The sequence below is a fragment of the Panthera leo genome, chromosome B3 (genome assembly GCF_018350215.1).
Source record: "Panthera leo isolate Ple1 chromosome B3, P.leo_Ple1_pat1.1, whole genome shotgun sequence".
Taxonomy (NCBI): domain Eukaryota; kingdom Metazoa; phylum Chordata; class Mammalia; order Carnivora; family Felidae; genus Panthera; species Panthera leo.
In genome coordinates, this window is record NC_056684.1 from 27,973,697 (window position 1) to 27,985,891 (window position 12,195).

General features: G+C 39.3%; 1 protein-coding gene across 1 annotated transcript in view; it reads left to right on the plus strand.

The window, feature by feature from the left end:
- Window positions 1–12,090, plus strand: part of NIPA1 (NIPA magnesium transporter 1) — an 84,441-nt gene extending 72,351 nt beyond the window's left edge. Inside the window, exons 4-5 of the mRNA XM_042941281.1 lie at window positions 6,177–6,337; window positions 9,230–12,090. Coding sequence (XP_042797215.1) covers window positions 6,177–6,337; window positions 9,230–9,741 — 673 coding nt within the window. The 3' untranslated portion in view covers window positions 9,742–12,090. The remainder of the gene's footprint in view (window positions 1–6,176; window positions 6,338–9,229) is intronic.
- The last annotated feature ends 105 nt before the right edge of the window (window positions 12,091–12,195 follow it).

Here is a 12,195-nt window from a genome sequence, read left to right on the forward strand (position 1 = left end):
GAAATGCAGCATCAATTTCTTCCGACATTTGTTTTAGAAAATACTATTTGAATCATATAGATACAAAGATTCATTTCTTGCCCCAAGTAAATAAGTAAGTAGGGGCTCCTGGGTGGCTTAGTAGGTTAAGCGTCTGACTGGATTTCAGCTCAAGTCATGATCTTGCAGTATCATGAGTTCAAGCCCCACATCAGGCCCTGTGCTGGCAGCATGGAGCCTGCTTGAGATTCTCTGTCTCCCTCTCTTTCTGCTCCTCTCCCACTTGTGCTATCTCTGTCTCTCTCAAACTTAAAAAAATTTTTTTCAGTAGGTAAGTAAAAAGAGAACATACTCTGAAAAGGTTGTTGTTTATATCACTAATATATTTACATGCACTCTCAAGTAAAAAAAAAGTCTGACTTTTATTTACTTTGCCAAATAAACTTGTCATAAGTTGCTCTCTTAAAAAGTTAATTTGATTTTATTTTAATAATATAGATAGGTAGATTATAGTAAATATAATAAATAATAAAATATCTAGTCAATCTAGTAAATCCCTGAGTTTTCCTAAACTCAGACTCCTAATTCCACAGCATTTTTATGTGTGTGTAAGTGATTCTTCCCATGGTATATGTTTCCTTCTCATAACCTAAATTTTCTCTGAATGGCCACCCTCATGGGAACATGAGCACTCTCCTGCTCTCTGAACACTTAAAGAAATTTTTTTTTTATTGTGGCAGAATAGACATAAAATTTACCATCTTGCCCATTTTTATTTTTTTATTTTTTATTAAAAAAAAATTTTAATGTTTGTGAGAGAGACAGAGTGTGAGTGGGGGAGGGGCAGAGAGAGAGGGAGACACATAATCTGAAGCAGGCTCCAGGCTCTGAGCTGTCAGCACAGAGCCCAATGCGGGGCTCAAACTCAGGTCATGAGATCATGACCTGAGCTGAAGTCAGACACTTACCCGACTGAGCCACCCAGGTGCCCCAATATAGACAACATTTTGTCTATCCTTTCATCCATCAGTGGACACTTGGTTGCTTCCATGTTTTAGCTATTGTGAATAGCACATTTTGTTTGTTTCCTATTGCTATATGTTTATTGAGATAATTTATTGACTCTTGGCATTAAGTTTCTTTCTTCCTCTTTCTGTTGCCTTTTCTTTATCACACTGTTCCCCACTTCACCTTCCCACCCCCACCCTCACCAGTGCAGACACTGCTTCTCTGTGTTGTGGCCCTGATGCCAACATGTAACTTGTAGCTACATCTCAGACCAGCTCTCCAGGTAGCTATGCCATCAGTTTCACTGAACATTTAACCATTTAACTTAGAGGGTGGCAGACGTTTTCTCTCAAGGGCTAGATGGCAAATACCTTATGGTTTGTGGGCCGTATGGGCTCTGTTGCAACTGCTCAACTCTAGTGTTGTAGTGGAAGGTAGCCATGGACCAGACAAAACACGTGGACATGACTGTGGTACAGTAAGACATTAATTACAAAAGTAGATAGTCTGGGTTGGGCCTATGGGACAGTTTGTTGATTCGTGATTGCCTTTCATCTAATCTCAGCTCAGAAGCCAATAGGCTCTAATGATTGCAGCCCAGGAAAAGCAATAAGAGAAAGGTTTTGAATTGAAAAGTTGGTGATTTCGTGCTGGGGAGGCCTGTTAGGTAGATACTCCGCCTCCATCGCAGCCACCATGGGGTTGTTCATTCCTAGCCACAGAGGGGAGGGCAAGGACTAATTCTTAATGAGGAATAGACTCAGAGGTAATTAGTTGCCCAAATCCTTTCTTCATGTGTCCTTAAATGAGACAGTACTATACTATGTTTCTAACTTCTCTAAACTTGATGTTTTAACATCTGCCCTACATGCATGTGCTAAACACACCTAGTTCTGAACAATCCAATAATAAGCCCAAGTCACCTTGCCTTGGCCTTCTCCCCCATTTATCACCCCTTAGGTGGGGGAAGCATTCTTTTCAAATGTAAACCAACTAATCCAGAGCCTAATCTCCCCAGGGCCAGGTATGAGACAACTAGGGAGAGCCCCTATGCCCCAGAGTCTTGAAATTAATCACATTAGCCAATTCTAAACCTGGGCTTACCCTTCCTCCCCATTCCTTCTCACAGAAACCACGATAGGTTCTTCCTTTCCCCCATCTCATGACCAACCCTTGTGGTTCCCTGTGTGGCTCCGCATAGTGTATTGTATAGTGGTTGCTATGACCCCTCATCTTGGAAACTGAGTAATAAACTATTTTGCAGTACTATTTAATTTGTACTCTGGTATTTTACAGTGGACTAAGAGATGAGTTGGCCTTGTGGTTCAGGCTCATAGCTGCCTCTCTGCTTTCATGCATGGCAGCCACTTTCCACTGTGGCATAGCCTGCTTATCATTCCAGGCTCATCTCTTGCCCTGAGAGCTTCCCAGTCCTCTGGTTTCCACTTCTGTGTGCAGCTATGAGGAGCCCCTCAATTTAACACCCAGTTGTGTATTCTAACATCATTTGTTGGTTCTTTTAGTGATGTTATTTATTTCTCCAAGTACATTGCCAAGGTTTCCTTGAGGGCCAGGCTGTGTAGGGGTAAAGACACAAGTGGTATATGGAAAAAGTTGGAGCTTTGGCTTTATGTGTATGTCATCACCATGATTTCACCTCTTGTTAGCTTTCTGTGGCCTTGGGTTCAGTGCTAATCCTTTCTGAGGCTCAGCTTTTTTATCTGTAAACAAGGATTAAAAAGGAAATAATCCAGTATATCTGGGTCTGGTGTGCCTTCCTCATGGATATTCATGTTCTCTGAGCGCATTTGGCATAGACAACAACAAAGTGACAATTACTAGTCCCATGATAACTAAAAGTCTTGGTTTTCCAATTCAAAGTGTATACTGATGTTATACAGAGAAATAAGAAATATATTATCCAACAAAACCCATGAAATATCTAGGAATAAACCTAATCAAAGAGGTGAAAAACCCATACACTGAAAACTATAGAAAGTTTATGAAAGAAATTGAAGAAGACACAAGAAAATGGAAAAATATTCCAATGCTCATGGGTTGGAAGAACAAATATTCTTAAAATGTCGATACTGGGGCGCCTGGGTGGCTCAGTCGGTTGGGCGTCCAACTTCGGCTCAGGTCATGATCTCGCAGTCCGTGGGTTCGAGCCCCGCGTCGGGCTCTGTGCTGACAGCTCAGAGCCTGGAGCCTGTTTCGGATTCTGTGTCTCCCTCTCTCTCTCTGACCCTCCCCCGTTCATGCTCTGTCTCTCTCTGTCTCAAAAATAAACGTTAAAAAAATTTTTTTTTAATAAATAAATAAATAAAAATAAAATAAAATAAAAAATAAAATGTCGATACTACCCAAGGCAATCTGCATATTCAGTGAATTCGTACCAAAGTAATACCAGCATTCTTCACAGAGCTAGAACAAATGATCCTAAACTTTGTATGGAACCAGAAAAGGCCCCGAATAGCCAAAGCAATCTTGAAAAAGAAAACCAAAGCTGGAGGCATCACAATTCCAGACTTCAAGATGTACTACAAAGCTGTAATCATCAAGACAGTATCGTACTGGCACAAGAACAGACACTCAGATCAATGGAACAGAATAGAGATCCCAGAAATGGACCCACAAACGTGTGGCCAACTAATCTTTGACAAAGCAGGAAAGAGTATCCAATGGAAAAAAAGACAGTCTCTTCAGCAAATGGTGTTGGGAAAACTGGACAGCAACATGCAGAAGAATGAATCTGGACTACTTTCTTACACCATCCACAAAAATAAAATCAAAATGGATGAAAGACCTAAGCTTAAGACAGGAAGCCATCAAAATCCTTGAGGAGAAAGCAGGCAAAAACCTCTTTGATCTTGGCCACAGCAACTTCTTACTCAACACGTCTCCAGAGGCAAGGTAAACAAAAGCAAAAATGAACTACTATTGGTACCTAATCAAGATATAAAGCTTCTGCACAGCGAAGGAAACAATCAGCAAAACTAAAAGGCAACCGACTGAATGTGAGAAGATATTTGCAAATAAAGGGCTAGTATCCAAAATCTATTAAAAAAACTGATCAAACTCAACACCCAAAAACCATAATCCAGTGAAAAAAAGGGCAAAAGACTGAATAGACACTTTTTAAAAAATATTTATTTATATTTGAGAGAGACAGAGTGTGAGTGGGGGAGGGGCAGAGAGAGAGGGAGACACAGAATCTGAAGCAGGCTCCAGGCCCCGAGCTGTTAGTGCAGAGCCCGATGCGGGGCTCCAACTCACGAACCTCAAGATCGTGACCTGAGCCGAAGTCCAACACTCAACTGACTGAACCACCCAGGTGCCCCTGTGAATAGACACTTTTCTAAAGATAGTCATCTATAGCCAGATGGCTAACAGACATGGAAAAAATGGTCAACATCAGAGAAATACAAATCCAATCCACAATGAGATACCACCTCAAACCTGTCAGAATGGCTAAAATTAACAACTCGGGCAACAACAAATGCTGGCGAGGATGCAGAGAAACAGGAATGCTTTTGCATTGCTGGTGGGAATGCAAACTGGTGCAGCCACTCTGGAAAACAGTATGGAGGTTCCTCAAAAAATTAAAAATAGAACTAGCCTACGACCCAGCAATTGCACTACTAGGTATTTATCCAAGGGATACAGGTACGTGGTTTCAAAGGGGCACATGCATCCCAATGTTTATAGCAGCACTATCAACAATAGCCAAAGTATGGAAAGAGTTCAAATGTCCATCAACCGGTGAATAAAGAAGATTTGGTGTGTGTGTATATATATACACAATGGAGTATTACTCAGCAACCAAAAAGAATGAAATCCTGCCATTTGCAGCAACGTGGATGAAACTAGAGGGTAATGTGCTAAGCGAAATTAGTCAGAGAAAGGCAAATATCATAGGACTTCACTCCTGTGGAATTTAAGATACAAAACAGATTAACATAAGGGAAGGGAAGCAAAAATAGTATAAAAACAGGGAGGGAGACAAAACATAAGAGACTCTTAAATATGGAGAAATATAGGGATGGGATAAATGGGCAGCCGGCATTAAGGAGGACACTTATTGGGATGAGCACTGGGTGTTATATGTAGGGGATGAATCACCGGATTCTACTCCTGAAATCATTATTGTACTATATGCTAACTAACTTGGATGTAAATTGAAAAAAAAAAAAAAAAAAAAAAGGAAACATATTACCAACCTTAAGATTATAGAGATTTTGGGGTGCCTGGCTGGATCAATCAGTAGGTAGAGCATGCGACTCTTGATCTCTGGGTCATGAGTTCAGACCCCATGTTGGACGTGGAGCCTATTTAATTAAAAAAACAAAACAAAACAAAAACTTTTTTAAAAAATTGTAGATGTTTTAAGATTTTTTTTTGCATTAAAAAATAATGTGACCACATTTTAAATATTTGAGGTATTATAGAAGAGAAAAATACCCAATCACCCATACTCCTACCATAATGTAATTACTATTAGCATTTTGGTTTTTTTCTTGTTTGTGCATTTTCTTAATTTATTTTAACTGACGTGTTTTGATCATGAATGCCTTATAATTATTTTAACAGTTTTCATATCCTACTTTCCCACTTAACATAGTTTCTTTGATTGTTTGCTTTTAAAAATAAGGAAACAGGGCACCTGGGTGGCTCAGTCAGTTAGGCATCCGACTCTTGGTTTTGGTTCAGGTCATGATCTTGCAGTTTGTGCGATTGAGTCCCACATCAGGCTCTGCACTGTCAGCGAGGATTCTCTCTCCCTTTCTCTCTGCCCCTTTACCACTTGTACACGTACTCTCTCTCTCTCTCAAAATAAATAAATAAACAAAAATAAAGAAGTAAGGAAAGAATATTTTTATTTAACCATAAAACCTCATTTTATGAATGATGACTTATTTTTCTATTCTGATCTATTTCATATCTACTGAAATAATGTATAGCAGTATGAGTGAGGAGTCATTATGTATTGACTGCATGGTATTGGTATGAAAATCCTTTGTGTTTAATAATTTCAATAAATTCCTAATCTTTTCTACTCTTAAAAACTAAGTTAAAAATGAATATGGCTATCAAGAAAATACGGCTTTTCTAAAATAACTACAGTTAGTAGAAACAGGTCAGATAGTATTAAATTTTAACGATTTCTCTCTCTCTTTTTTTAAACAAAGGTCCATTTTAGCTTCTTATCTTCTAAAGGAAAAGCTCAACATCTTGGGCAAGTTGGGATGTCTGCTAAGCTGTGCAGGTTCTGTTGTACTGATTATCCACTCCCCGAAATCTGAGAGTGTGACCACTCAGGCTGAGCTGGAAGAGAAGCTGACTAACCCAGGTAACTCCTTTCTAGCAAAGGTGCCAGAGAGCTTGTCTGTCTCCAGTGTGATCCAGGCCTGGGCTTGGGTTGGCCTACCTATGGTCTGTTTTCACAGACCCTGTGTTTGACTTTGCACATGAGTGGCCATTGCTGTGCCCTACACTTTATAGCATCCCCTGCTCTCCTGCTGCCCCAGGAGTGGGAGGAGGTCTGGTGGTTCTGGACCTTGCATCCCTGCTCCCTGGAGTTCAGTACTGCTTCTGCTTTCTTCCGGACCTCTGGGATCTTGCACATGGGTGCCTTTATCACCTGGCCCCCTCAACGCGGCCTCATCCCCTCAGGCCTCAATCCCATGAGCACCCACCTCCCACTTACCATGGCCTTCCCATTCCCCTACCTCCTATGACCACCCCCCACACGCCTCCTCCTGTCACCTCTTGCCACCTCCCAGTACTCCCACCCTACCTCCTTTCCTGCATTCCTACTGTCTCTTCTCTTTTGTGTCAGTCCTCCTGGGATCTGCTCTGGACCATGTTCCCCTCAGGACCACTGTTGTGCCCAAGCCTCTACACTTCCCTGTAATGTGTCTGGACCATGTTCCCCTCAGGACCACTGTTGTGCCCAAGCCTCTACACTTCCCTGTAATGTGAAACTGAGAGCTGAGACCCAATTTGATTTATCTTTGGATTTCCCATAGAGATCTCTGTATAGTTTTTCTACATGTTTTTGACATGACAAATGCTATAAAAAACAACAGTCTACATAATTGTACTGGCCTAAAGTATAGATTCTTCTAAATTACTCCCAGCAGACCATCTTATATTGCTTACCAACAATTTTAGACACGTGCCAGCACAAAACTGCATCCACACCAATATCCCAAATACAGACATCTCTAAGCCACAAATACCTCACCACTCTTTTATAGCTTTTAATTGGCAGTGAATGACATTGCAGTGGAAATATCTGTAAAATTTCAAAAGGGATTCATAATGAAATTAACCAAGACTGTATTTTCCTGTAATTTTTTTATCCCTAAACATTTAGCATTGTTATATTTACTTCCTCCTGTAAAAGCCAAAATATTTCCAAAACTGTGAGAAATGAAAGTACAAAAACATGAAAAAAATCAGAAAAATGGATATGAATATCCTGAAGAATTTACTTTATGTAATTTTCAGAAAAATATATCCAAAGGCTTTTTACTTTCTGATAAATGTGGATGATACCAGTATATTCAGGTCTTAACTTTTACAAAAAACATATCTAATTTGAATACTGCCATAATAATTTGGTATGAAAATATGATGGTAGCAAAAAGATTTTTCTTTTTTTTAAATTGTAGTTTATTTATTTATTTTGAGAGAGAAAGAGCCACGTGCTCAAGCAGGGAGGGGCAGAGAGAGGGGGAGAGAGAGAATCCCAGGCAGGCTCTGCACTGTCAGCACAGATCCCGATGTAGTGCTCAATCTCACTACTGTGAGATGATGACCTGTGCTGAAATCAACAGTTGGACACTTAGCTGACTGAGCCACCCAGGTGCCCCTAAAAGATTTTTCTTTTTAACATGAATAACGTGTTTTAACCTGGAATATAAAATGATGTTATTCTAGCCACTTATAAATTTTTTTTAATGTTTATTTTATTTTTGAGAGACAGAATGCAAGTAGGGGAGGAACAGAGAGAGGGAGACACAGAGTCTGAAGCAGGCTCCAGGCTCTGAGCTGTCAGCACAGAACCTGACGTGGGGCTTGAACCCACGGACCGCGAGATCATGACCTGAACTGAAATCAGACACTTAACTGACTGAGCCACCCAGGTGCCCCTATTCTAGCCACTTATAAATTAAAGAGGTTTCTAAGTTTTTTTTAATGTTTATTTATTTTGAGAGAGAGAGCTCACGTGCTTATATGCTCAGGACAAAGAGAATCTCAAGCAAGCTCCATGCTGCCAGTGCAGAGCCCAATGTGAAGCTTGATCTCACGAATTGTGAGATTATGACCTGAGCTGAAATTAAGAGCTGAATGGTTAACCAACTGGGTCACCTAGGCACCCCAAGAGGCTTCTAAGTTTTTAAATTTTTTTTCTAAAGGTTAAAAAAACATTATGAATTTTTTTGTCAAAGAATTGCCTCAGAAGAAATTTTAAGGTCATCTTCCTGAATCTTCCCTCAGAACAGGGCTCCGTAGTTCTTTTTTCTTCTTACGTTTGAGGAAGAGCCACAGCCTGCCTAGTGCATGTCCAGGCTGTTCCTAGCCCTGTCAGGCCCAGCTTCTAACACCTCCTTTATAATCTCAGATTGAATTAGAAATTACAACCTCCTTTTGTACACATAACTTCAAAGCAAATAAAGCCTTAATTGTAATATGAAGGAGAAATAGCAGGATAGTACTTTATAATAAAATAGAATGCTCAGGTACAACTATAGAAGACATACCAGTAGACCCCATGCCTTGTGGAGTTGCTGAGAGCCTGGGAGCTGTAAATAAAGACTCATGTGGAGTGTCGTGCTATTAACTCAAACATTCAGGGGATATTGTTGTCAGCAATGGGATGAAGTTCTTAATGAAGTTCTGAAAAATTCAGTGCATATTAAATATATGCAAAAATTATTTTGTTTTATATATAACTGGGTTCTAGGCTCTGATAATTATAAGCACATTTGTCACTTACAAGTCCAAGGAGACCCTCAGAAGTTGTGAGAAGAATGAGATTTTTGTGTGGTACTGTCTCCACATCTCAGGGCCCCTGGCCTTGGCCCACTATATGTAGCCCTTAAATCACTGCAACAGCCACAACTACCCCACATGTTCCTGAAGAACCCTCCCACTCTGGCCACACACACAGGACCACATTCTGCCTAGGGTTTGTTGAATTGACTCCAAAGTAAGAAAATTGTCTGTTTTCCAGTGTTTGTGGGCTATTTGTGTATCGTGCTCCTTATGCTGCTACTGCTCATCTTTTGGATTGCACCAGCCCATGGGCCTACCAACATCATGGTCTACATCAGTATCTGCTCTTTGCTGGGGAGTTTCACCGTGCCTTCCACCAAGGGCATCGGGCTGGCAGCCCAAGACATCTTCCACAACAACCCATCCAGTCAACGGGCACTCTGCCTGTGCCTGGTGCTCCTCGCCGTGCTTGGTTGCAGCATCATTGTCCAGTTCAGGTACATCAACAAGGCACTTGAGTGCTTCGACTCCTCTGTGTTCGGGGCCATCTATTACGTCGTATTCACCACCCTCGTCCTGTTAGCCTCGGCCATCCTCTTTCGGGAATGGAGCAACGTGGGCCTGGTGGACTTCTTGGGTATGGCCTGTGGGTTCACTACTGTCTCTGTTGGGATTGTCCTTATACAGGTGTTCAAAGAGTTCAATTTCAACCTTGGGGAGATGAACAAATCTAATATGAAAACAGACTAGGATGCAACAGGGGGGTGGGTGGCTCAAGGAATAGGAAATGGATGTGGTTTCTGGTCCTAATTTGATGTGAAGTAGAAGAGACCCTAATCACTGGTATTAAAGTTGCTTGCATATTAATGGGTGGTCTGGTGGACAGTAGGGAGCATCGCTCAGCATCCAAGTAGGGGCCCAGCCCTCTGCAGTCTAAAGTTGCTAAATGGTTGTCTGGGCATCATCTCTCTCTGATGAGAGGAATCTCATGTTCATTGCCATTAACCTGGAAGCTTTCATGAATACTATTTCCTTTAACAATATTTTAACATTATTTAATAGAAAATAAAGTTGGGCTCTTTCCGGTTAGTCTTTGCAGGGGAGCAGATATTGTTACTTAGAAGATTACTTTGGAAATGGGGGAAATTGTTGTCTTATAGTCTGACTATACAGTAAATGTGTCTATAGTTGTGTTATTTTGCATTAAGCATGTATAAAATTCAGGTACCTCATCCAAATAAGAAGTATATACATTTAATTGTTTTTAATCCGCTAATGAGCTGACTCTCCCACCTCCTACTCCAAGACATTTTAATTGAACATAGAGAGAGAATGAGTGGACATGATGCAGAGTTCCATTTATAGGATGACTTTCAATAGCTCAAATCAATTTCAGTGCCTTTATCACTTGAACTCTTCACTTAATTTGACTATTACTATGTGTATGTTCTCTTAGAATAACTCTTTGATTATACTTTAATATTTCACTATTCAAAATATAAATGTATAGAGCAGTTAGAAATAACAGTATATTCATTTGTTGGAAGAAAGTCACAGTGAAAGACACATAAGAGCAAATTGACCTTTTTAGCATGTATTTATTGTCCAATTAAAGACAGTTGACTTAAGTAGCATAAGGTATTTTATTTGTATTTAATCTATGTAACTGGGACCCAGTATCAAATATATCCACATTCTCTTTCAGTGACCATTGTGGCCATTCCAAAGAAATAAATTATTCAACTTGATAATAAGGTTGTTAGATGAGAGAGTAACTGTTCAATAGCACATATGTCAGGTTCCCTATAATACAGGAACAGGTTAAAAGACACAGTCAAGCTCAGGCAAGTTTCTGAAAATTGGAACATACAAAGTAAGTTTTCAAAAGAATTTCTTCTAAAATGAAAACAATTAATTTAGCCATCTCCCTGTTGTTTGAGATGGCAGAGCACCCTACAATTCCTCACCCAACCTCTCATTAATCTTCTGAAATGCAAAATAGCCACTAAATATGCCAGTATTTGGATCAAAGAGATCATTTGTCTGTTTATAGTAACCTCCTATGTATAGTAAGTGGGAGCAAAGCACAAAGTGATGCAAATTATTTCATCAAGATATCATGTACTTCATATGCAATGTTTTATCTAAATAGGGAACTGTGCCAAGTTGGAAAATGGGATTGGGTAAGGCAGAATTAGCGAACTAGAATATCACATTTAATAATACCCAATTAAAGTTACTCACTAAGGAAAAAAATATTTTTTCAGGCAAAAAGAACATTTCTAAAGACCAAAGAAATTGTTCCCTAAAGTGTGGGGAGGCTAAATAAAAGGCTAAATAAAAGAGGCTAAATAAAATGAGGATAGTTTAACATACAGTGAAGAACACCTTTATGAATTAAAAGTAGATGTGATGGCATGAGTTGTCAGTGATTAGTGAACTAAGAGCAGCAACAAAATTGTTTAAAAAATTTTTAATCTTACATTAACTGACAGTTAATAAATACTCAAAAAGTTCCTCACTTTTTTTTATCAGCTCCTAAAGATTTGGGTTTTTTTATTATCAGGTATTTTTAGGAATGCAAGCCTTAATTTATTGAACTGAACTTTCTGAAAATATCATGTAGCAGTGTCAGTATAATAGTTTCCTACATAAGGAGTTTGAGACATTAAAAGAACACATGTGGTGAACAAAAGTATACTGAGAAAGTTCATGTGTCTTAAGGAAATTATCTTGTTTATTTTGTTACAGCTTACAGTTGAAGCTTAGTTTAAATTCATCTATTAGTGTTCCTCATTATATTTTAGTTCACGGTTACACCATGGATACTCAGCAGTGGTATTTTCTGGATGATCATCCCTGTTTTGTTTTGTTTTGTTTTGTTTATAGCAAAACAAAATCTGAAAGTAGTAATAGCTGATCTCCTCTTAAGGATGACTTGTTCTGGAACAGTTGGACTCTCCCAGGTTTAGCAGATTATTTTGGTGGGATGAACAGCTTTCCTTCCAGTGGGACAAAGTTCTTAGGATTGTATTTCAAGTGTGTGACTCTAGCCTCAAATGGGCATGACCAGTCTAAAGAGCCCAATTTTCAAGTTTGACATAGAGCATATAACTTCTGATTTAATTTTATTTATATATATATATATATATATATATATATATATATATATATATATATATATATTTTATAAATTCATGTTTT